General features: G+C 40.0%; 2 protein-coding genes across 13 annotated transcripts in view; one reads left to right on the top strand and one right to left on the bottom strand.

Moving 5' to 3' along the window:
• Nucleotides 1–23,553, top strand: part of LOC140267314 (DNA (cytosine-5)-methyltransferase 3A-like) — a 61,469-nt gene extending 37,916 nt beyond the window's left edge. For 5 of the 12 annotated variants that reach the window (XM_072362557.1, XM_072362550.1, XM_072362549.1 and 2 more), the window contains 18 exons: nucleotides 4,937–5,140; nucleotides 7,072–7,230; nucleotides 7,481–7,588; nucleotides 8,072–8,219; nucleotides 9,308–9,451; nucleotides 9,595–9,639; nucleotides 9,975–10,054; nucleotides 10,657–10,769; nucleotides 12,530–12,713; nucleotides 13,276–13,360; nucleotides 13,528–13,673; nucleotides 13,767–13,857; nucleotides 13,944–14,092; nucleotides 15,711–15,796; nucleotides 15,910–15,979; nucleotides 16,394–16,512; nucleotides 18,094–18,126; nucleotides 18,338–23,553. In XM_072362557.1, the coding sequence (XP_072218658.1) occupies nucleotides 4,937–5,140; nucleotides 7,072–7,230; nucleotides 7,481–7,588; nucleotides 8,072–8,219; nucleotides 9,308–9,451; nucleotides 9,595–9,639; nucleotides 9,975–10,054; nucleotides 10,657–10,769; nucleotides 12,530–12,713; nucleotides 13,276–13,360; nucleotides 13,528–13,673; nucleotides 13,767–13,857; nucleotides 13,944–14,092; nucleotides 15,711–15,796; nucleotides 15,910–15,979; nucleotides 16,394–16,512; nucleotides 18,094–18,126; nucleotides 18,338–18,479 (2,106 nt within the window). In that variant the 3' untranslated portion in view covers nucleotides 18,480–23,553. The remainder of the gene's footprint in view (nucleotides 1–4,936; nucleotides 5,141–7,071; nucleotides 7,231–7,480; nucleotides 7,589–8,071; nucleotides 8,220–9,307; nucleotides 9,452–9,594; nucleotides 9,640–9,974; nucleotides 10,055–10,656; nucleotides 10,770–12,529; nucleotides 12,714–13,275; nucleotides 13,361–13,527; nucleotides 13,674–13,766; nucleotides 13,858–13,943; nucleotides 14,093–15,710; nucleotides 15,797–15,909; nucleotides 15,980–16,393; nucleotides 16,513–18,093; nucleotides 18,127–18,337) is intronic. The other 7 variants (XM_072362558.1, XM_072362553.1, XM_072362551.1 and 4 more) reach the window with 4 other exon arrangements.
• Nucleotides 1–24,366, bottom strand: part of pbk (PDZ binding kinase) — a 147,819-nt gene that overhangs the window by 43,665 nt on the left and 79,788 nt on the right. The gene's annotated exons all lie outside the window — the stretch shown is intronic.

The raw sequence follows: 24,366 nt of genomic DNA, 5'->3' as shown, positions 1-24,366 counted from the left end.
GAAAAAGCCTCAAAAATCTCACTTTTTTACAGAAAATCTCAAGAAATTGTAAAGAATGCTGCGTAACCTGACAGCAAGGAAAAAGGCCTTGAAATTGGCCGAGTTACTCACTTTTACTTCTTGAAGCATCTGTACTTTAGATGTTGAAGAACTTAATTACACTTTATTGTATTTCCAATGAGAATCCAGTGTTTCGAAGCCTGATTTGAAGGTGCCTCTCATATTATCCTGTTGACACAAATTTGGACAGATGTGAGTATGGATGATTTTAGAGGTCTTTAAACAGAAAAGCAGCTCAGTTGTCAGCTTTCTTTTCATGTAATTGACAAAGAACACCCTCATAAAAACAAGATTTCGAGAAATGGTTATAGTTTATGGCTGTGAATGCTCAATAAAAGAAACATTTTGTGGATTTGTCACTGCCGTATTTATATAGTGGCTCATGCGTCCATGTGTCTCTTTTTGAGGACTTTTCATTGAGTGAGGCTCGCTCACAGAAAGCGAAGCTGCTGAGTGCACGTCCCTCTGTCACCTGTGACTCATCTTCATCCCTGAAAGCAGAAAACAACTTCCCGGCAGAGCGTTCAACCAGCTGACATGTTGCCAGGCAACACGGTTTCATCCAGAAAGCAGGACTTTTTTTTTTAATGCAACAAAACTCAGGTCCTGTTCCCCTGAATGCTGACTGAAATGAATAAGTTTGTTTCAACAGAAAAAAAGTTTAGGGTGAGACGAAAGTCAAAAGACCGAAAAAATTAATGGAAAAAAAAGACGTGGAAGTGCAGTAATGAGTCTTTATTTTAAGAATTACTAAAAACCTGCAAGCTTAAGAACTTCTTCTTGAATTGGTGACAGATTCCTTATAGAAAATACCCAAATATTTCACTTTCAACAAAGTAACGCTGAAAATAGTTTAAAAACATCAAAAATACAACTTATTGAGGCTCAAAAAGACACGTTTCTCAGCATTTTTGCTGTCTAAACATCCACTAAATTGATGAAACAGTCTATTAACACCAGCTTTTTTGCAATCACCCCATTAACATGCAGATGTATAGCATGTATGATGTTTTTAATCACGTCTATCATGTTCACTGCTGCAGTTAGGCCTAAAAACTGTATTTTTGATTTTTGATTTTGATTACTAAATAGCAATAACACATTTCAGGCACATGACAAATTAGAACATGATGTTAATTAAAGTTAGTTTTGATTATTTTTAGGAGAACATGAATTTAGACACAAATGCTTGGATAAGAGAATAAATTAAAGCACTCGTGTCTGTACACACTGTATTTGCAGGGTCACAGTTTCATTCTCGAAAAGGTTTATATGCTTTAATGTTAAAAAGACTCGTAAATATTGTCTTGATGCTTCACATTGTTGCAGCAGATGTAATGTTGTACACCGAGGAGGAAAAACATGGACTTTTCAGAGTTTGGTGTGGGAGAGAGTAACTCCCTCTGATTTGGACTTTGCAGACCTTTAACGTGCACAAAAAGCTGCACGACACTGAAAAGAAAAGGGAAAACCCAAACTCTAGAAGAATATCTGGAGAACATTTCAATACCACATATTTAACAGATCTGTCCCTGCAGCCATAAACATCACACTATCAGGATAAAATGACAAGAATGCTCCGAAAATGTAAATATTTGCAACAAGTAACTATTTAATAAATGCCAAAGCACAGAGCATGTAGTATGAATGTATACAGCCTGTGCAGGAGTTGTAAGCACTCTGTGAACTATCATAAATACCATCAGGGAGGCATCTGATTTTGTCCTTACTCTGGCAAAGACTCAAAACACTCTAGAGTCATAAAAAGCTTCAGCCACACAAAGAACACGAGGACCTGCAACAGATGGCGAGACACCCACAGATCCCAGTCAGTCTCGGCTTACGTAAAGGCACAAAGTATGTTTACACAACACAAACTGGACGTTTGAGATCCATGTAAACCTGTTAGTCTGACTGAAATGATATTAAACTGAACCAGGTTAACACAGCCACATAATGCAGTTAGACTTTGAATCAGCTGGACTCGAATGGACTTGGCTGCGCCACAAAGTTGAATCTTTTTCATATCTTTATAAAAGCTTTAAGAGTATATCGATACAGCTGAATTCCCAATTAACTAGATTTCAAGCTCGGTCAGTAACTCCATCTCCTTTCTTGTAACCGTAGCTTGACTCGGCTGCTTGCAACTAATTCAGATAAATTCAGATTAAATCCACCAAGAAACAGCTTTAAAGAAGCTTTAAAGACATTTTCTTGTAGAAAGTCCTCCATCAGAATGTATAGTGACCACATATGGAGACTCCCTCACAGCGTGGAAGTGTATGTGTGTACGTGGGAGGGTTGTCTGCGATCCGTGTAACAGGACGATTAGGATTTTATGAGGTCAGGGATCAACAGGAGTGAGGAAGACTGACCTTCTCACCTCGGAGTCAAACTGAGGAGAGCCCTGTCGTGACCCGAAACTCTCACTTTTACGGTTTCTTTCAGTCGAATTCGTACCATCAGACCTCCTCTTAGTCCATTTGCAGTTACGTTACAACTTCCCGCTCAGCTGGAATAAAATCCAAGTGGCTTTAGGTCGCTGAAAGGCTCCAGTGGAGTCGTGGGGTCTTACATCTGGGCTGCAGTGGGATTCTTGTGGTGTAGTAACTAATGAGTTCATGATTGTGTTTAATACCGGCTCCTTTTTTCAAACCTGAGAGCTACACTTCCTGCTTTGTTGATCTTTCATCTTTTGAGTTTGATCCATTTTCGATCCTCTGTGGGTGGCTATCATCAACCGTTAACCCTCTGGAGTTGACGGATTTCATGACCAATTTACGATGAGGCTGCAGCGAGATGCAGCCTGGCTGAGTCTCCGTTTCAACTCGTGTTGAAAGTGCGGATTTCAAACTAAATAGCAGTTTTTAAATTGTGTTGACAAGCCAAGTAAAACCAGACTTATGATAAATAATTCCTGCTTTTTCCTGAATATCGTTGTCACGTTTGGAGCAGGACGAAACGGTAAAAACGGCGCTCGCTGTAAAAAGAATCTAACTTTTCCTCCTCAGATTTCATGCTTTTTTATGTGATTTTAGGTCCAATGTGTTCATACAGTGTAAACAAATGAAAAAATAACTGTAAAGTCACACATGTGAGGTTGTGCTGAAAAACATTACACCAAACAAGGCAAAGTTTTAAGTTTTTAATCTCATTTTAGGGGTAAAATCAAAAGTAGTCATGAATAAACCCAGAGGGTTAATGTGCTCATGCAGGTGAATGCGTTACCTTAAATGCTCTGAGTGAAAAAGAAAGCTTTCATGAGTCATTTTTCAAAGTTTTCTTTTTGATTTGGTCTTTTTCCCTCACTTATAAATGGTGAAAAATATTAATTGAGACTTCTTTTCCTAAGTGTTTGATGTTATAATGCGAGAAAGGTCATGAACCCTTGTCAGTACACACTTTACAGTACAGTACTCTTTATCATATCATGACTTAACTCTTGCTCTTTTACACATTTTTGTTCCTCAGCAGACATGTTGCTACCTGTGTCTGATCTCTGATTTGTTGCTATAATCAGCAGTTCCAGTTGGTGAGAACACATTACGCTGTATTTTGCCAATAAATTTAGGACAAAACCTTGCTTAATGAAGTGTAACAAGTTGACAGACATGCTATTAAACTGTTTATTGCTCCACTTCTTATATGCGAGGCAGCCATGTTGGTTTTATCATGGGGCTTAAGAGGCAATTAAAGGATTGTTCCTACTGCACGGATCACTAAGGGCTTGGTCTGGAGCAGGCACCGGATCAGCTGGAAAGATGCACATAAAGCATAATTTATGAGCAGACTGTTTGCATGTAGAGTAAGACAATAAAGTTGTGATAGATGAGGAGACGACGAATCAAACATGATCAGAGGCAGCAGTATGCCGGGCAGAGAGGAGCTGATATTACAGATGACTGGACAGATATCTGTTTAACCTAAAATAAAGTTAGATTGATGATGATTTAGATCCTTATTGTATTATTTCTTATTCGTATTGTGAAGAATTGGGGCATCATCATACCAAACCAAAGTCTCTTGTCTGTATCTTCATTTTATACTTAATGGAAATCATATAAATGTCTCTCTCAGCAGTCATTAATGCATTGGTGATGCAGCTCAGCTGGGTGTGCCCGCGTCTTCCTGTTCGAACACGAGCTAAACTAAAACGTACAGGATGTCACAAAGCAAATGTGCTTCTGTATACGTTTGTTTATGAGCAAAAACACCTGAAATATACCGTGTATAACTGACATTTATTTGTGTGTTAGTTTGTTTGCTCATAAGTACATTTTCTACTGATAATGTATCATTACTTGAAAAACAGCTGACATTCCTTTTTCAGTGCTGGTTCATTTATTTGCTGCGGTGAAAGGAAAACAAATGCATTCTTGATCTCCTATTTGTTTATTCTCGTAATTTCATGTCATTTCTACTTTAAAATAGAAAAATTATCATTAGAATACTGATAGTGTTCATCAGTAGTCAAATAGCAAAGAAAAACAGGTAAATCCTCCCAAGCTACACAGTCACTAATGTCTATTTTTACGCTGTAAGAGGCTGAAGTGAGTAATTTATTATCTAATCACATGAGCACTAGTGTAGGAAGCCTCAGTGTGTGTGCGTTTTTGGAGGAGTTTTGCCCAAAGGAAAATTTGAGAAAAGTCATGATTCCTGCAGAGCTGGAACTCGAAGTTACATGATGCAGAAGTTTGTGGAATAAAGAGTTTAATTTGCCTCCTGTTTGAGTGTTTGACATCATATGGAATAAATTATAGTGTACATTCAGGTTATTCCTCAATAGATTTGCTTCTGAGTACTAGTACTGCTAGTTTTAACCTCAAATATCAACGATTGATGCTCATGATTTGCCGCCGCTCTTCCACCGCAGGCTGAGCGACGTGCGTACAGAGAGGCGGAGATAAACATGATGGACGACCTGTCAGAGGCCGACTTTCAAAAAGAGGAGCAGCCCGCCAGCCCAGCTCCTCCCCCTTCACAACAACACACAGACCCCGCCTCTCCGACAGTTGCTGTGACGCCGGAGCCGGTTGCCAGGGGAGACCAGGCCACGCCCGGTGATATTGAGTACCAGGTGAGAGACTGTGCTGCAAATGTCTGCTGAAATAGGGGAAGTGAGGAGTTCCTTTCAACGACTTATAGCTCAGGGTATCTGATTATTCCCCTTAGAGAACAGTTAATCATTAACCTCTATAAAAAAAAAAGTAAATACACCTGTTAATGATGACATTTTTACTGTTGTTTAATTGTTTTTCTACCACTTACCGTCACTTACTGTCAGTTATCCAAATTGTGGGATTTTTTTTTTAAGTTAGACTTTGAAGTTGACTTTGAGAACAGGAGGAGGAGGTTAAATATTATTTAACCAGATTTCAGTCTCCAAATCACACTATAATCCTTAGTTTCAGGAAGTTTATTTGGGGAAGACTTGATTTATCTTCCTTCCTAACTTTAAAACATAGCTAATCACCCATGAGAGTGGTCACTTTCTTGCTTCTTGGAACTGAACACAGTAAAAACTGGAGACAGCCTGACTCTGAAAGTCATTTGTAAAGTCTGGCACACTTGGAGCCAGATTTAAGTGAAAGCCGTCGCGGTCATTAGTAAGTCTGAGGAGAGTCGACCTGAATCAGAAACGTGAATGCAATGTCGCTAATAAAGCTGACTCTGGGACAAATGATAGCGGCAACCTGAGTTTATAAAAGTGTCTTTCAAGGCAGCTAAAGACACCGCACAAAAACAAATGCCAGTGTGAGCGGCCGGTTTCAGTGGACTGTGAGAGTGACATGTTGGATCCTGAAGAGCCATCAGCCTGCAGCTTGAAGGCAGAAAGTTTCAGGATGAGATGAAGAGATGAAGGAGGTCAGAGAGGTGCTGAAGGTCAAGAGCATGAAGAGACTTGTAGGTGAGCCAGTTTAGGTGGATGAGTTGTGTGTTGCCAGATTTTCATGTGGGTGAGAACCCTGGGAGCAGATTTTTGGACGTATCCAGACACTGTCGCTGCAGGCCAGCGAGGATGTGAAAAATGCATTGATGAGTGATATGTTCGTTTCTGCCCTCTTTGTATCTGAGATGGAAGTCCAAGTGATCAGGCGGCCTTGTTCAGAGGAAGTAGGAATTTTTACCAAGACATTTCTATAAAATTTAAGTATCGGTTTGTTTTCTATCATTCTTTAGCATGTGTAATGATTTAAAAAGAAGTGTAAATTAGCACAAATCAAATTATATAGTGATGGAAACCCTGCTAAAACTGTATTAGCTAAGATAATGATTGATTCTACTAAGTTAGAGATTTCTTTTTAACATTTAGACACTGGAATGTGTCATGATCAGAAGCCATTGTCCTTAGGTCCATTAAAAGTAGCATGTATTGAAATAAGATTAATAAATAAATACAAAGAATAGGTAATAAGAAGTGTCAACTGTTGCCCTTTTTACTTTTAAACACAGACATTCAGTGCAAAATGATTGACTTTTTAGGTGTGAAACAAGCTACAAAATTTGTATTTACAGTATTTATTTAACCTGTATTTATACTCATATTGAGATTATTGTAATCTCATGGGAAAGGCCTGCTTGGATACAGATAGACATGATTATCATTGCAGTACGACGTATAATTAAAGTTAAACAAGAGAAAGCTGAAGGAATTACTGGAAATAGTGAGGATGATTGTTCCGTTCCCTTAAGATAAGTTTAGAATTCCTTAGTGGGATAAAGCTGAACAGCTGCAGATCCTGTTGTAGCATGTTTTAGGTTGAAGGGTCAGAGTAGGAAAATGCCGAGCTCTGAGGGAGCACTGAGGGTGATAAATGACTGGAAGTCAAAAATCAAAACAGGTAAGAAGTAAGAAAGTAGAAGCAACAATCTGTTTTCATGTCGAGTTGAATGAAAAACTTGATTTATTCCTCAATAAATGAACATTTTAATAAATGTTACTGTGATTAAATGAAATGACTGGACTGCAGGCTTGAGTGGCACCTTGTGTTCTGTGCCTGCTAACAGGATGGCCGGGGCTTTGGCATCGGGACGCTGGTGTTTGGGAAGCTGCGAGGGTTTTCCTGGTGGCCCGGCCGGATCGTTTCCTGGAGGATGAGCGGCCGGAGTCGAGCTGCGGACGGCACTCGCTGGGTGATGTGGTTTGGTGACGGAAAGTTCTCAGTGGTGAGTATCTCAACATTTTACTCAGCTTTATTCAATTGGTAAAAGCTGCACGCAGGCTTGATTCAATGAGTTCCTTTTCTTGGATTTGATCAAAGATGAGCTTTTTCCTTTGTTTTATGACTTTGTTTGAATAAAACATACATTGCACAAAGCCATTTTTAGACTCTGGCACCAAGAGTCACCTTAAGAAAGGCTTTCAAAGCCTGTTCTTTCCTCAGATGATTTGTGGCTTCTGTGTTTCCCTTTGCAGGTTTGTGTGGAGAAGCTGATGCCTCTGAGCTCTTTCTCATCTGCCTTCCACCAGCCAACATACAACAAACAGTCCATGTACCGTAAAGCCATCTTTGAGGCTCTGCAGGTAACAAAACCGCTGTTTAAACTACTCAACGTTGGAGAGTTTGTGGTTTTGTGTTAGATTTTTATCAGCCTGTAATCTGAGGCTTTTTTCTTCCTGTTGATACACTCAAGAAAACCTAAAATATAAATGTTCAGGGTAGAGGTTGTTGCCTTATGCAACATGATCTGCCAATTTATGTTTATTACAGCTGGTATTTCTCATTTGTGGAGGTGTGTTCTCCCCCAGCTCTGCCCACACTTTGTTAGTGGTAACATATCTTTCCATGCAATCTATAATTTGTGGGCTGTATTTTTATGTGAAAATATGATTTATTTCTACGTTGCGAGTGTATTGTTTGACCTAAAGTAACAAATCTAAAGCATTTATTTGACATGTTTTACTCCTCATGTGAGTCATGCATTTCTTTGTTATGGACGGTTAAGTTTAGTCTCTGATCAATATGACAGAAGATTGAACCTCTGTGTTTGTTTATTTTGTGTTTAGGTGGCCAGCGTGAGGGCGGGAAGGCCAGTTCCTTCCTGTGATGCGAGTGATGATGCAGAGGGGGTGGATCTTCAGACCAGGCAGATGATAGAGTGGGCTATGACCGGCTTCCTGCCCACTGGTCCACAAGCACTGGACCCTCCAGAGGGTAAACGGTCGCTGCTTTAAATCACACAATGACTCACACACCAACTGCATGATTCAGTCGGATCATGAGAATCAGATGATTCAATCCAAACAGATTTCCAACCGGCCCCTCCTGGGTTTTCTAATCTAATATGTGTGATATGATGCGACTGTATAAGTATCTGTATCTGAGTTCTGCTGCATAGCTGCTTGTCTTGTTTCGTTTGGCATGGCTTTGGTCTTACAGTTAGTTATCCCTACCTTAGCTGTCCCAGGACAGCCTCTTTCAGTCAGATACCTACACAAGCGTGGATAAAAAGCACAGTATAAAACATAAAGGGGGTTGCAAAAAGTTGAGGGATAAGGAACTCGAGGCAGGAACACCAAAACACATAAATCCTGAACTGTCTTTGGTGCTACTTCTGCAGCCGGTGATGGAGACAGAACAGGGAAAGCACGTCTCCTTACATTTCTTATCAGCACAGATTATTAGTTGCACAAGTCGAAACATGTTGCATTTCTTCTCAAAAAAAGCTTCAGTTTTCATTGAAATTGCCTGTAAAGTGTTTTCATGCTGCCTTTTACGTAGTACAGGCAACAAATTAAGGGATCATTTCTGGATGCTCTGAGGTTGCATCAAAGAGTCTCCAAAGACACCCAAACAAAGTCTTTGATGTTCCAGCCTCATTTGCATTTGCAAATATTCTGGTGATACCAGACTGACAAATTGCACATGTCTGAACAGATTTAACCAGTTTTAATCACGTTAATATTACAGATCGTTGCTAAAGGATACTAATTGGTTTATAAGGTAATATGTGTTTTTTTTTTTTTTATTAAACCCACAGGTCATATTTGACTTGATAGCTCTGAAAACTCTCCTGGCAAATAAAAATTTCAGCTGATCCAGTCATTATCGATCTAGTTGAAAGCTTTGGTACAGATTGAAAAGGTTTTAAAGATGGAAAATAAGTTGCTGAAGTCATAGGAAGAGAAAGTGGTGCTCAAAAGCTATTGGAAAATAATTTAGCGCCATAAGGGTGCTCAAATGTTTGTTCGGAGGCTTTAAAACTAAAAACATTTCCAAATGTTATGTCTTTATCTCCTCAGAGGAACAAAATCCATATAAGGAGGTGTACCCAGAGATGTGGGCAGAGCCAGAGGCAGCGTACACACCTCCGCCTGCGAAGAAACCGCGAAAGAACTCGGCAGAGAAAGCAAAGATCAGAGAGGTGATCGATGAGGGGACCAGAGGTAAACACACAGACAGATTTCAGCAGAATCTAATAGTATCAGTGCCAGATGTTTGTCACTGTGTTCACAGATGACACCCAAAATGTTTCAATACCCCACGGTGTGTTGACTAATACATTTTATAATGTTTTTTTGTTTTCCAGAGAGACTTATACATGAGATCAAAAAGAAAACCAGGAATATAGAAGGTAAAAACATCTGAAATATGGAAATTGTTTCATTAACTCTGACTCAGAGTGTAAAGGAGGAGATTTACACCCTCATTTAAAATGAATTACCTTCCGTGAAGCAATAATCTCCCTGCACGGTTTGTTTCCTCCTCCAATAAATGTTTAAATTTTTATTTCATTATGACATTATTGTACCATAATTTGTCTATTACCACGTAAGCATGGCCAGCAGTGTCTGGCAGTAGCTGCTCAGTCAAGCTCATTACGGCTCAAATCTAAATTGGAATTGAGCTTATTTCATTTTGATTCGTGGAGCTTAAAGGGGGATTTTTTGTTATTTTGTCTCTGCTCAGATATCTGCATCTCCTGTGGGAGCCTCAACGTCTCCCTGGAGCATCCTCTCTTCATAGGAGCAATGTGCCAGGGCTGCAAAGTAAGAAAACCACTCTAATTATAGACCTGCATTGTGATAATGGATTCATTCTTTTTAAGAAGGGTCCAGTATAATGTCGTCTTTCTACACTGTGAAATGGGATGCTTCCAAAATGAATGCTTGTGTGTTAATTACTCATTCAGTATCACCTCAAAATTTGCTACGAGCAGCATTTGAAACCGCCATTTCCGAGCATCTTGGAGAGCTTACCACAGCTGTGGGTTCAGTCTCAGTCGGTATCTTCTGTCGCTTCATGTGAAACTCAGACTGGCTCTGTGGTGTTGAAATCAGAGCTCCTTGTTCTTCTTCTTCCTTAACGTAGTTCTTAATCACTTATGCTACAGAATAAACTGATGTGTGAAAGACAAGAGTTTCTGGAGTCTATTTGAACAGCAACTTCAACTTGAAATCCGTTATAGATATAGTGAAGGAATGGGTGCAGTTTTTACCTAAAAAGACAGTTTTTGCCGTTAAGAGACTCAGTTTCATACATGTGAAAAGCGCTCTTCCAACAAATATCACATAGTCCATTGTTGGTTTTCCCATGTGGGTGAATTCTTGCTCATGGTGGCTTTTAAAGCAGATGTGTTGTTCCTTTGCAGAACTCGTTCCTGGAGTGCGCCTACCAATATGATGACGACGGCTACCAGTCCTACTGCACCATCTGCTGTGGAGGCAGGGAAGTGCTCATGTGTGGCAACAACAACTGTTGTAGGTCAGTACTGCGTTCAGTCGTCGATTGGCATGCAGCAGCTTCCTCTGTTGGCCAGGGCGAGGTTTTGGATTTCATATCTCCACTAACAGATTACCAGGAAATCTCACATTTATGGTGAACTGAGTCAGCCGGCTCACTTGTAACCAATTTATTTATTTGAATACAGAGTACAAAGTTTTTAAAGTTGATTTCTCAGCTAACTGACTGCAAACACAGCAGAGATTAAAAGTGTGAGTAATAAACTTCAGCCTAAAACGGAAACACATGATATGCAGCAGCAGGAATTAAAGGCTGATGAATACTAGGAGCTGATGATGGCATTTCACTTATTCAGGTGGGGCGTCATGCACCGAAATGCTAACGTGAAGCATTTTTTACAGAACATAATGGAGAAAAAGTTGATTATTTAACACATTTTTCACCAGGATCTTCTCCAGCACATCCCAAAGTTTTCTCAGTGGAGCGTATGGGTTGAAGTCTGGCCTCCATGTTTGAAAAAATGTCTCCTTGATACACCTTGAACCACTCTTTCACAATGTGAACCCGCATTGCCTCCTTGTAATGTACGCACAGCTGTTCAAAGACACATTTTACTCAGTAATACCATAACTCCTACTAAATCTTATCTATTGGTAAGCTCTCAGTTTGATAACTCCGTCATTTAAGCAAATAACTTCAAGTTAATCTAATTTCTTCCTGTGCTGTATTGTAAATATTATCAATGTCATTGGATGAGACAAAATAACACAAAACTTTTTTTAAAATGGTAATTAATTTGTAATAAATGTGTACGTGTAAGTAAATGTGTCTCTGTAAAGGTCTGAATAGCAAAGGCAGTATGAGAAAAGGGTTAAATAGTTTAAATAGTAAAATTTTACTTCACAAGCTGTTATCACATAAACAAAGATCAACATTTCCCTTTGTCCTATTACCGCTGTGATAGGAGTTAAGTCTAATTAGCCTTCCAAAATACAAGAACTTTTCTAAAAAGCTAAAGCAACACAAGAGAAGTTTGTGAACCATTAAACTATGTGCTTCTCACTCATTTAGAGGTACACTGACTTTTGCTATGCACATTCCCACACCTGACACTGCCCTCTAGTGCCTGAGGACGGAGATACCACAGTTCATGACTTTGGTTTCCGGCCGCAAACATAATGTTTTGCTTTATGGTTGCTGGACATTTTTGTGGCCTCTTGTAGGGGGAGCCAGAGAGAACGAACATGACCAATAAATATATAGTGTTGCTCTAAGAATACCGCACACATTACCAAAGAGCTCGTTCTGAACTCTTAATTTCTCTAATCTCCACCCCCAGCATCTCTAGCGCCTCTGCCTCTGTGTGGTTCCTCTGGGGGCTGAATTGCCAATAAGACCTGGACTCTGGCTTATTGGACACCAACCCAAGCCTACACCCTGTCCTCTGTCGAACCTAAACTTTCTTTATACAGAGCAGCACCTAACCAGACGCCTCTTAGCTCCAGTGGAGGGCATGTCGTACCTGTTAGAGAGCTACAACAAGCAAAAACAAAAGGCTGCTACACTTAAATAAGGAGCGTTTTTAAAGTATGCCCTCTGTAAAGTGTCCAGTCAGGACCTAGAGAGTAGTTAATCCAACTTCAGAGTGTGTATTAGACTATCAGAACTGTTTAACACCTCTTAAAAGCTACACCTCAAACACAAACGTATGATTTCTGTCACTGCTCCAACTTACAGGTGACGATGAACCTCAAGTGAAAACCATTTTCCTGTGTGTGTAGGTGTTTCTGTGTGGAGTGTGTGGACTTGTTGGTGGGAGCCGGCTCAGCAGCCGCCGCCATCAAAGAAGACCCCTGGAACTGCTACATGTGCGGCCCCCGGAACACCTACGGATTACTGCGGCGACGGGACGACTGGCCCTGCCGGCTACAGCACTTTTTCGCCAACAATCACGAACAGGAATTCGTAAGTCGGCAGTATGGCGCACGTCAGATTAGGATGTTGATTAGACTTTGTAGCCTTTGTATGTCATAAACTTTTTAACAGACTTCCTTCAGTTTTTATGCTCTAACTGAGGTTTTGTAACTCCTCCTTTTTGTCAGAAATCACAGCTGAGTTGAAGTTTTCTAATAATAGAGTATATTTTGACATACAATCTCCTCTCAGATTTTCCAGCTGTTTTTTCTTGTACTTTATGGTTCGTTTGCATTCAGAATCCTCTGATATTTAGAGAAATCCCAGTCCTCTACACATGCAGTAATGCCTTTGCATCAGCTGCAGCTTCTTTTATGCTAGTTTCTGAATAGTAGTTGTAGTTTTTCAGTATCTTCTCTGCTGTCATAAATTTGACAAAAATGAGAGGTGTATTGTTGCAAAGTTCAATTAAAAACATCGATATTTGGGGATCATCACAGTTAATTAACCATATCAGTTATTGATGCTTTTCTACCTCAACATATGTATTTTTTCTTAGATAAGAACAGATTGTCATCATCAGTGTCTCTTCTTTCTCTTTCCCGTCTCTCAGGAGCCTGCCAAGTTGTATCCTCCAGTTGCAGCAGAGAAGAGGCAACCAATCAGAGTCCTTTCCCTATTTGACGGCATTGCCACAGGTGCACATATTTATGTACAGATGAAGCTTGTCGTGATTGACTCAGGATCAGGCTCGTTAGGAAGACAAAAGAAAGTGTTTCTAGTCTTCAAACAGGAAGAAAAGAGTTCTGAACATCATGTTTCAGGAATTAAAAGGATGTAATTGTTTGTTCTGGGCTCTGTCCAGGTCTGCTGGTGCTGAAAGATCTGGGCATCCAGGTCGACAAGTACATCGCATCTGAAGTGTGTGAAGACTCCATCACTGTTGGCATGGTTCGACACCAGGGGCGCATCATGTACGTGGGAGACGTACGCAATGTAACCCGCAAGCATGTAAGTGAAGTGTTCACATCTGAGCATTTACAACATGTCAGGAAATTGTTTATTGTTAATCTTCTTGTTCTGTTTTGAATCCATCGCTGTCAGATTGAAGAGTGGGGACCATTTGACCTGGTGATAGGAGGAAGCCCCTGCAATGACCTCTCGATAGTCAACCCTGCAAGGAAAGGCCTTTACGGTAAGAAGAGAGGCACAAACGCCTTCTGAGATTGATTTATCTGATATGATGGAGGTTTAACCAAATCCCATCCTTCCCTTCCGCAGAGGGAACTGGCCGGTTGTTTTTCGAATTCTACCGCCTGCTGCACGAGGCACGACCAAAACCAGGAGACGAGCGACCGTTTTTCTGGCTGTTTGAGAATGTGGTCGCCATGGGAGTCAGCGACAAACGGGACATCTCCCGCTTTTTAGAGGTAGAAGCAGCTCGCTAACAAAACAAAGCGCATGCTGAAATCAATCATTTCTGTTCAAGTCATTCATTTTATTAGTACCTGTATTTGTCCCTTTTACCACATTTTCTAAACATTTCTAATATTTTAGCTCCTTTCCAAACTAGTTTTAGTCCAAGTTTTTCTACCATCGCAGCGTTTTGTAAAAGCCAACTCACAGTTGCTCTGTTCATTGATCCGTCTAAGGCTTTCGATATGATTGATCATTTCCAGCCTCTTGAAAAGCTGGTGGTTTAAATCAAAATGCCTGACTGTGGTATGTTCACAGCAGACATCAGTGTGTTGTTTCTCAGGGTTTTCAGTCTAATTTTCTGCTTGTTAGAAAGGGTGTACCACAAGGTTCCACTCTTGGACCTCTTCTTTTTCCCAGTTTTGCAAATGATTTGCCAAATACATGCGCAAAATAATAAAATAATAATTAATATTTATACAGATGACATTGTTATTTACACAAATCCAGGACACCGTACACACCCTGAGATGGTTTAACCATGAACTTCCCTTTAACCTCCACACTGATTATATTGATAAAATAACTTATAGTTGTCTAAGCTCATTTTATAGGTTGATTAATTGTTTACCTTTAAAGATAGAGACAGGTTAGATAGATTCCATAAAAACACTCATCTCAGACCTATAAATTTCGTTTCTAGTTTTGTTTTGAGATCATCTTTGTTTAATTTAACTGCCATTTTCATTGGGTTCATTCTACCTTTCCGTCATGTTTGAAACATTAACTGATCGCATATACATAATCACATTTGCTCACGTGGGAGTTTTTGCTATTTATTACCTCTTTCCGTGGTTTTAAGTCTACTTCGTTTTCATCCTAAGACAACCTGTATTAATGTGTTGACTTACTAAGTTATTTACTGAATTGATTGTATGTATTTTGTTGCCAGTCTGTTGTTTTCTTGAGGCACTTGAGTGTGAGTTGAGGGATGGGTGTTTGAGCTCTTTGTCTTTGTGTATTTGAGTTTCCTTTCAGGTGTTGTAGCAACACCTGAAGTGTAACATAATAGATTTTAATTGTCACCTTTTCCAGCTGCAGGCAGCTTGTGCTGCAGTTTTATGCGACTCCGTGTTGTCTTACAGTGGAGGTGCAACAGTGCAGAGTTAGTCACCATATTGAGAGGAAATACAGTAATGCTGGTGCTGTTTTTGTGCTAGTTTGTGAGATATCTTTTTATCCTAAGTTGTATTGTCTAGATGTGGCATCTGGTTACTGTCTGGAAGAGGAACCTTCCTGCGTTGTTCCCATTTTGTCCGTGCCAAAGGTTTTATCCTCATCCAAAGATGGAGGGTGTCACATTTAGCAAAGACTGCGGTGCCACTTGAGTCACATTTGGGTTTTGTTAGATTTTGCTACATATTTGTGTGGCTTTTTAAGGCAGTTTTTGTCGATGCTTAAAGGTATACAAGTGAAAAGGTCGTCTTTTGCTTATTGGAATTAAATGTGTGGTAAATTCTGCTCAGGCCCATCACAAATAGGCACTTTTAGCTAATTAAGGCAGAAAAAAGTCATGAAGGACACCATACAGATCTGAGTAAAACAGGAGGTAACCCTGCTGCTCCTCCTCAGTGTAACCCAGTGATGATCGATGCCAAGGAGGTCTCTGCTGCCCACCGCGCTCGCTATTTCTGGGGCAACCTGCCTGGCATGTCCAGGTGATATATACAAACACATGCAGGGATTATTTCACACACTGTTGATTTGTTTAGAAATAGAACTTTAAATCGAGCCTGCACTCTCCTTTCTCCACCTTCGGTTTTCACTGCAGGCCTCTGACAGCAATGGCGAATGACAAGCTGGACCTACAAGAGTGCCTCGAGCATGGCCGCACAGCTAAGGTATGCACCTGTCTGCGTGTGTGCATGTGTGTGTTTGACTGCATGAATGTTGTGTATTTTTATGTGGTGTCTAATTTGATTTCAACTGGAAACTTTTTTTTAGATTTTTTTACCTTTTTTACATTAGATTATTGTGTAAGTGATGCAGGCACCGTGTAATATACTCATATGTAGCTACTGTGGGCTTATTTTGCAAAAGTGTTGCCACTTTGCTGTGCCTGCTGCATTCTTTTTTTACTCTAACGGCCAGAAGTATCTTAAGTTTGTCCTTTAAAATGTAAACTTTTAACACTTTATGTGTTGTAGTAAGCTGCTGTGCCAAAGGAGAATAGCTGTAGGATTAAAAAGAGGATGTTTGTGTTTGTTTGTATCTGTTTGTGTTTGTGTGTGTTTGGCTTTGGATGCTAATTCCAGTTTGAGAAGTTGCGTACGATAACAACACGCTCCAACTCTGTGAAGCAGGGGAAAGACGAGCATTTCCCCGTCTACATGGACAACAAGGAGGACATCCTCTGGTGTACCGAGATGGAAAGGTACAGTGGTGTTTCTGTGTTTATTGTCACAAGTTCATAGCAAAAAGGATTATTTTGTGTTGTTGTTTTGCTTTTAACTTTCCTACTTTTGTCTGAATGGAAAGAAAACAATCTTATCCTAAACCCCTTGCACCAGATAATAGTGGAAATGTTCATGCACATGTTTCCAGTGCTATATAAACAGGAAGCTGAATTAGCACAGCTGAGCTATTATTAGCAAATCAGAGCTACTTCTAGCCTGCTTTCATGATAAAATCTACCCCTGATGTTTCAGAAAAATAAAGTTAGTTTAGCTCAGAATATAGAAGCTGTTGGACATACATTTTGGGGGATTATTATGGAGTTCTTGCTCCCTGATTAGAGCCACTGCCTACCCCAGCTTTAGTGTGAGTGATATTTTATTTTCAGGGTAGTTTTTTGTGGTTATTTTTCCAAACCCCTCATTTTTAATTTAATTGATATTATATTATTTTATCATAACACAAAGACTGTGTCTTTTAGAGTGATAAAAGGTAAGTAAAGATGGAGTCTTATCCTGGTTGTGAGGATATTTAGGATAGATGATTCCTTAAAAAAAGAGAGGAAAAAGAGACTGAATAGACACACGTTTGTCTTATCTGTACCAAAAGACAGAACTTACACATGAGCAAAGTTACATGATAACAGTTAAAACATTGAAGAAATAGTCCAATAGGTCTTTATTAGGTATTTATAATCTTCAATGCCTCATTGTCAGGATTAATTTAGTTTGGAGCACTTTGTTATTAGCAGCCTGTCACAAAGACACATAATTTGTTCCCATTTGTTTAGTTGCATCTATGAAAAACACCAAAAATAACACAGTTTGACAGACAGAAAATAGCATTTTTGCAGCAACAAGGTGATTCCCAAAGAGCTATTAGCTGAAAACTTGGCATATCTCAGCATGGTGTGCAGTGTGTCCTTAAAACATTTGAGGAAACTGGACAAGTGGAGGACAAAAGAAGAAGTGTCAGGCCTAAAAAAGTGATGTCCTTAAGAAAGAGGAAAAAATCCAGCAAAGACCTGACAGGACCTGAGAGATGCATCTGGACCTTCAGCTGATCCATCTACTGTTGGCCCAAGCCTCATCAGAAATGCTCTCCATGGAAGGGTGGCTGTCAAGAAGCCATTCTTAAGGAAGGGAAACAGGGAGAAAAGGCTGAGCTATGCCAAATGACACAAGAAGTGGACTGAAAATCAGTGGCAACAGGTCTTATGGAGGGATGAATCCTCCCCAGAGCCCGGACCTCAACATTATTGAAGCAGTGTGGGATCATCTGACAGAGAACGGAACAAAAGGCAGCCCACATCCAAAGAAGAGCTTTGGGATGTCCTTCAAGAAGCCTGGAGAACTATTCCTGAAGACTCCTTAAAGAAATGACAGAAAGCTTGTCTCAGAGGGTTCAGGCTGTGTTGGAGGATAAAGGATCTCAGACCAGATACTGACTTTAAAGCTTGTTAGAAATGTACAAACTATGTTTTTGCCTTATATGCTGTGTTTATGTTCAGGTTTGCATGTTTCACTGAACCTGTTTTCTGCTTTCCTAACTATGTATAAAGAAAGATGATGAGTGGCCCAGGACCTTTGCACAGGTCTGTTCATTATCATTATCAATCTAACTGAAGATTGTTGTCTTCAATAAGTCAATCATCCAAAATTGGAATAAATTCTGGATGAATCTGACAACAGCTCAAAAACCAAAATGTTTTATTTTATGAAGACAGAAGGCAAAAGCAGCACATTTCTTTGCTTGCGGAGCCACAATCAGCAAACGTTTTTAAAGACCTTTCTGATGTTTTCCAGGGTGTTTGGTTTCCCCGTCCACTACACCGACGTGTCCAACATGAGTCGTCTGGCCAGGCAAAGGCTGCTGGGGCGTTCCTGGAGCGTCCCCGTCATCAGGCACCTCTTCGCCCCGCTCAAGGAGTACTTCGCCTGCAACTAGTCACACACCACACACTGATAAACACAAACAGTATACAGCTAGTACATGAAGGTTGGCTGATGCAAGAGGACACAGACCGGACTTGCACACACAAACACACACACACACAATGTAAGAGACTGCTTCCCTAGATCCCATGTAGACCACTGGCTGACCTTAGTCCCTTGGTGCTACCTTGCTGGTATATACACACATGCAAGTGCAGGGGTTTCTCTACTGTAATTCTTCATACACACACTTCCTGTCCAACCTTGAAATTGATGTCTTCTGGCTTTACTGTGTCGTAACAGCTGGAGTTCAGACCTCCAGGGTGCGCAAGACTTAACTGAGGTGCCCGGACTTTCTGTTTTTAATATCTTTCTGAATACATCAACACACCAATGAATCCTTCTGAACCGTAACACTTAACTGTATTCATGTTTAGTGACAGTGCTACTGGTGGACTACAGTGCAATGAACACAAATATATCCAAAAAAAATAACCACAAACACCTACCAGTTAATGCTTTTGGTGCTGATCAGGCTGTGATAGAGTCCAAATGGTGCCACTTAAACAACAAGACTTCTACAGTTTTGGTGCTCTCGGAGACTGAAATGTCTCTGGCTGTTTCAGTCGCTGCAGAATTGTTTCCCTTACTAAGTTAAACCAGACATTTAAAAGCAGGTAGAGGCAAAAAAACAGCCAAAATAGGTGAATTCTTCAAACTAGCAGGTAATAGTGCTCAGATAGATTAATATAAAAGGGATTTTAGAGTGAGTGTAACAACATAAAAGTGTAATATCTCGTGTTTCTACAAGGAGGAGCTGCTCTGGTTCTACAAATAATCTTGGGAGGTGAGTTTAAACCAAGTCGTTAGAAAAAGTTTTGAGAAATTGAACCTCTTCATCTGAAATAATAGAGTGAATCTTTGGGACTGACGCTGCAGTTTTAGGGGGTTTGTGGAGTTTGTACTTACATACAAACGTAAAAAGACCAAAGTTTACACGCAGAATAAAACATAAACAACAATTTAAGATGTGGTTATATTCAGTTAAGGCTAAATAAGTTATATTTAATCCTGAAAAAGACAAGAGACATCCTTAATTAGTCAGATGTGTTTTCTGTTTTAGTGAATAAACTGAGAAAGTCTATTCACACTTTAAGGGATGAACAATTAGTTGGAAATGGACTGTGGACGTCTTTCATGTTCATGGTCACAAAATTCACTCCAAAAGTATATTATTATTACTGAAATGTATCTTTTAGCCACTCAAAACATGGCGATAAGACATCAGTTTTATAATTAAACTGTATTAATATGCAAAAATGTGGACAATTAGCAGTAAATTTTAATCTACTGTAAATACAGTGTCTACTTTTGGAAGGATGGGACCTCACAGAGTGTTCATTTTGGATTTGGAGTTCAGAAACAAAAGAGTTCAGTCTTTAGCTCCAAACTGTGAATTTTATCTCATCTTGCAAGATTATTTCTGCCTGCAGGGCAGCGCTGCCTTTTGAGAAACCTTCAGCTGAAACATGGAAGGACTTTGCAGAATTCAGTATCTTCCTCGCAGCAGCAGCATTTTATGCCCCCCCCCTCTTATGGTGCAGCTTCTCTTGTGCCTCAGCTCCGGTGTTGTGCCCACCAGTCCTGCTGGAGTCATTCTCCCACTTTGCTTCTTTGGGGATCCGCAATATGCTTGAGTTACAACACTGCAGCGATGTCCACTGAAACCAGAGGCACACCTGTACTCTGCACACTATGCTGGTTTTCTACTTCCTGCGACTGAAACAGATAACCCTGTTTAAATAACACATACTTCCTGATATGACACTGGGACAACTTGAGAGCCTGTCTCGGGTGTTTCTTCCACCTTTTGCCCACTGCATGCTGGGATAAAATCAGCCGCTGCTTGATTTGGAGTAACAATAAGTGAGCAAAGAAAGCGGCTTCTCATCAGATGTGGCGTTTTTTTTCTTAAATCACACACTCGGACACTATGAGAGAAATCCATGTACTGATAAGAGGTTTATTTACACAGGGCTGTCTTCTAAGAAAACACTTCAGTCTGGTGCTCGTGGTCCTCAGACGACCATCTTTTCCAGGAAGCCTTCCGACCCTCTGACCTTCCTCAGATACCAGCTGTCAACTGGACACATGCGGTCTATGCTGACATACATCGTCTCAAACACACACAGCACAAACAGTTTCTCAAGCCAACAGTAAAACCACCAGGTTCAAAGTTTTTTCTGCCATGTTTACTCTCAGTTTATACAACCAACCTTCAGGTGCTTTTTACACTCTTTTTTACAGTGCTCTTGCAGGTCGAACACACAGACACACACTCATTTGCTGGAAAACACGGTGCCGACTTTCACGCTTCTTGTTGCTCCGCTTCGAAACACATGCATACACACTGTGTTCTTTGCCGGCCGCCTGTTGCCATCAGGCTTCCCATGGCGCTGCTGGGTGTGACATCATCACCCTGCATCGCTTGGTGCTCCCCGACCCCCTTACGCTTCTGTCACCCCTTGCCCCTGCTGAATCCCCTCCAAACATCCCCCCACCACCACCACCCCCACCCCCAGGTGCTGCATGTCAGTCAGTCAGTGTAATCTCTGATTCCATGTTAGATTAGGGAGTAATTATAATAATAATATGGTAATAATAATTACAATAATAATCTGTTATTGTGTGTGTGTACTGTTTCAGGTTGGTGCTCAGTTCAGTTCCGTCTCAGCCTATAGAGGGGAGAGAAAGAGGCTAGAGAAAGCATATATTACAGTTAGTATAGTGACTTGTTCTATTGTACCCAAGAATGCCAGAGGAAATTGTAGAAACGATGAGCTGCACGATCTTCTCAGACCGGAGATGAGTGGAAATAACACATAGCTGATGCAAAATCCAACATTTCTTTTGGAGTTTCTGACCCTAATGGTTTCCAATCAAGTGTTTAGAACGCCATAAAGACTCACGGGGTAAATCAGAGGGATTTAAGATGTTTTAAGATGCTTTAGCAGGCAGGAAACCCCTGATATGATGTTTGTCAGACAACGACTTAAATATCTCAACAAGCACTGGACCGCCATGAAGTCTGGTCCTGATATTCATCATTGTACATCATGATGAAGCGCACATGTAGGCAGGGGTGGATCTAGAAAGGTTTAGATGGGGTGGTAAAGGGATTTAACAAAACGTCGTCAACTCTTTTGCTGTCTAAGATTGAAAATCACGGCCACATGCATTAATGGAGCTGCCTTGATATAAACTTTCAACTTACGTAATAATAACGGAGAACAGGAGCAACTCAAGTACTTTACAGAGTAAAACTAAGAACCTGAAAAGCCTAAAAAGACACAAACATGGAATAAAAGTAAATGTAAAGGATTGGAATAACCAAACACTCGATTCTCTGACTGCGCATAACACAGTAAAATCATATATATTGCAGTCATGTATAAAACACTCACAAATAATATTATGATCATGTGAAATATTTGCTCAAAAAGAAGGTTAATGGTTGACTTTTCTTTATTTTATAGTGTCTGCTTCTCACAATCAGGAGTTGTAGCCTTTCTATAGAGAGGCGGAGAAAGAGAGGCGATTGGTTGTGTTGAGGATATTAAAACGTTTTTTTTTCTAAGGCTGGAGGAGGTGGAGTGGCACTGCTTCATCTACAAGTTCAGGTCAGTGAGGAGGAGAGATCTTTATCCAGCAAGCCTGGATCAGGGTTTTTATAACAAGCTTTTATGAAAACAACCTTCTAGATGATTATAGCTTTGTTGGATAGACTTTAATGCAGACCATAACCACCACATTAATTAATGAATGAAGCCCAATAAGAATAAATTGCTCATAATAAGATAAGAACCTTAAAATTAAAACAGAAGATGTTGAGCTATCAGATCAGATCAGATCAGACATCTATTCAACAAAGCGTACCTTAAAGAACACTTGTGTTCCGTAAGGATGGATAAGTGAGGATCTAGCTTAGTCACATGACCAAAATGTGATCAAGTTAATCAGTTTTTGAAATATAAAGCCATGTAGTGTCATAAAATCTGGGCTGGGGGAGAAGAGGAGGGTATCAGAGCTCAAAAGTGTCCTTTATCACACAGTGGTGGCATAAACTCTGAGTCGAGAGTTGGCAAATGTCAAATTTGATTGATTGTACTCATTTTGTTCTCCAGCCTCTGCAAATGACTTGTTCAACACATTTTAACTTGTTGAAGACTGGCTGGCCTAAGCTCCCATTGTTTTTTAATTTCATACAAGAATAATGCTCCTGTTAGAGTTATTTAAATCCAGATTGATTGATTGGACTCGCCGCAGTCTTCTCCTCCAACAGTAGGTGTTGCTGCTGAGAAAAATTAATTGAAGGTACAATGATTATTAATAAACAAGTCGGGAGAAAACCACGTCAATTAAGTAAATACAAGTGCTATTTTTGTTCAACAAAAACGAGTGTTTTCTATCAAGTGTGGGGTTTTAAGATTTGATTTGAACCAAACAAGAAGCAGATTTCCACCTTCTTTTATTTCCAGCTGTGTTATTTCAACACATAATCAGCCTGAGAGTGCAGCGAGACTAAAGCACGAGGAAAAGAGTCGACATTTCTAAACGACAGGTGACACGGTGATGATGTTTGTGTTCGCCTATCGACAGCTTTTAGGCTGAGTGATGCGCTGTTTTAAACACTGATACACGTTCAGACAAACACGCTCAAAACACTGTTATTGAAACATGGAGCAAACACACGCAGACACACATGCAACACCTACAAATACAATGCTGTGGCGCATGCAGACACTCATCTCATGGATTAAATGAAAGATGAGCTTTTAGGAAAAGGGGGACCTGGTGGTGTTTCAAAAGGTGCTAAAATTTTATCTGAAAATAAGAAAAATATATTATTAGGACTATAAATCAAGTTTGTCTTTACAATGACTGTATTTAAGTTTGTCGTAGTAATGAAAGGCACTATTATTATTTTACTCTTGTATGAATATGAACTAATTAAAATGGCATTTTAACTTTGTACTTGAATAATGTAAGAAATGGATCGTGAATAAAAAAAGGACTGTTTCTTGTGATTCTGCGTTATCTCTTTTTTTTTAACTGTTTTTCATGCCAGTTCCCGTTTCAGTCTCTGTTGAGGCTTTGCGATCTTTGCTGGCGTGAAAGCAGCTCAGTAACACTCCATCTGTGTTAAAGACTATCAGTCCTATACAGAACTGCGCATAAGTCTTAAGCGACCCCTCATTTCTTTATATTTTGCTTCCGAGAAGCCAAAGTTTCCTATAACCTTTTAAAGTGACCTTGAGCAATAGTTCTCCAGGCTTTCTGTTTTTTTGTTTTTTTCAAAGTTTTTTCTTTGGACATTGGCTGCTTTTTCACTCATTTTCAGTTCAGTCCTTCTAACTAATCACATCCTACTTTGTTTTTGTTGTTCAAGCCACTTAACTCTGACCTATGAATCATTCAGGCATAAAAAAGGCTCCTAACTCAAGGGATGAATCAGAGTTTTGTTTCTACACATAACAGATAACTTAGCAAAGAACTCATTTTAAACTGTATCTTGAAGCACTTTGTAACTAGCAGCCTGTCACAAAGACATATAATTTGTTCCCATTTCTTTAGTTGCATCTACTAAAAACATCAAATATAACCCCATTTGTCAGACGGAAAACTAGTTTTGCACCAACAAGGTGATTCCCAAAGAGCTATTAGCTGAAATTTGACATATCTCAGCATGGTGTGCAGTGTGTCCTTCACTGCACCTGTTTTCCGGGACAATACATAGATTAATGAGGGGTGGCTCAAGAGTTTGAACAGTACTGTAGGTTTCAGTGACACATACAAGCCTAATTATAGATGAAATCACAGCATAAATGTTCATTTTCAAA

This window comes from Leuresthes tenuis, unplaced genomic scaffold, assembly GCF_036924035.1.
Source record: "Leuresthes tenuis unplaced genomic scaffold, fLeuTen1.0.hap1 SCAF_13, whole genome shotgun sequence".
NCBI lineage: Eukaryota > Metazoa > Chordata > Actinopteri > Atheriniformes > Atherinopsidae > Leuresthes > Leuresthes tenuis.
This window is presented reverse-complemented; position numbering and strand designations above follow the sequence as displayed.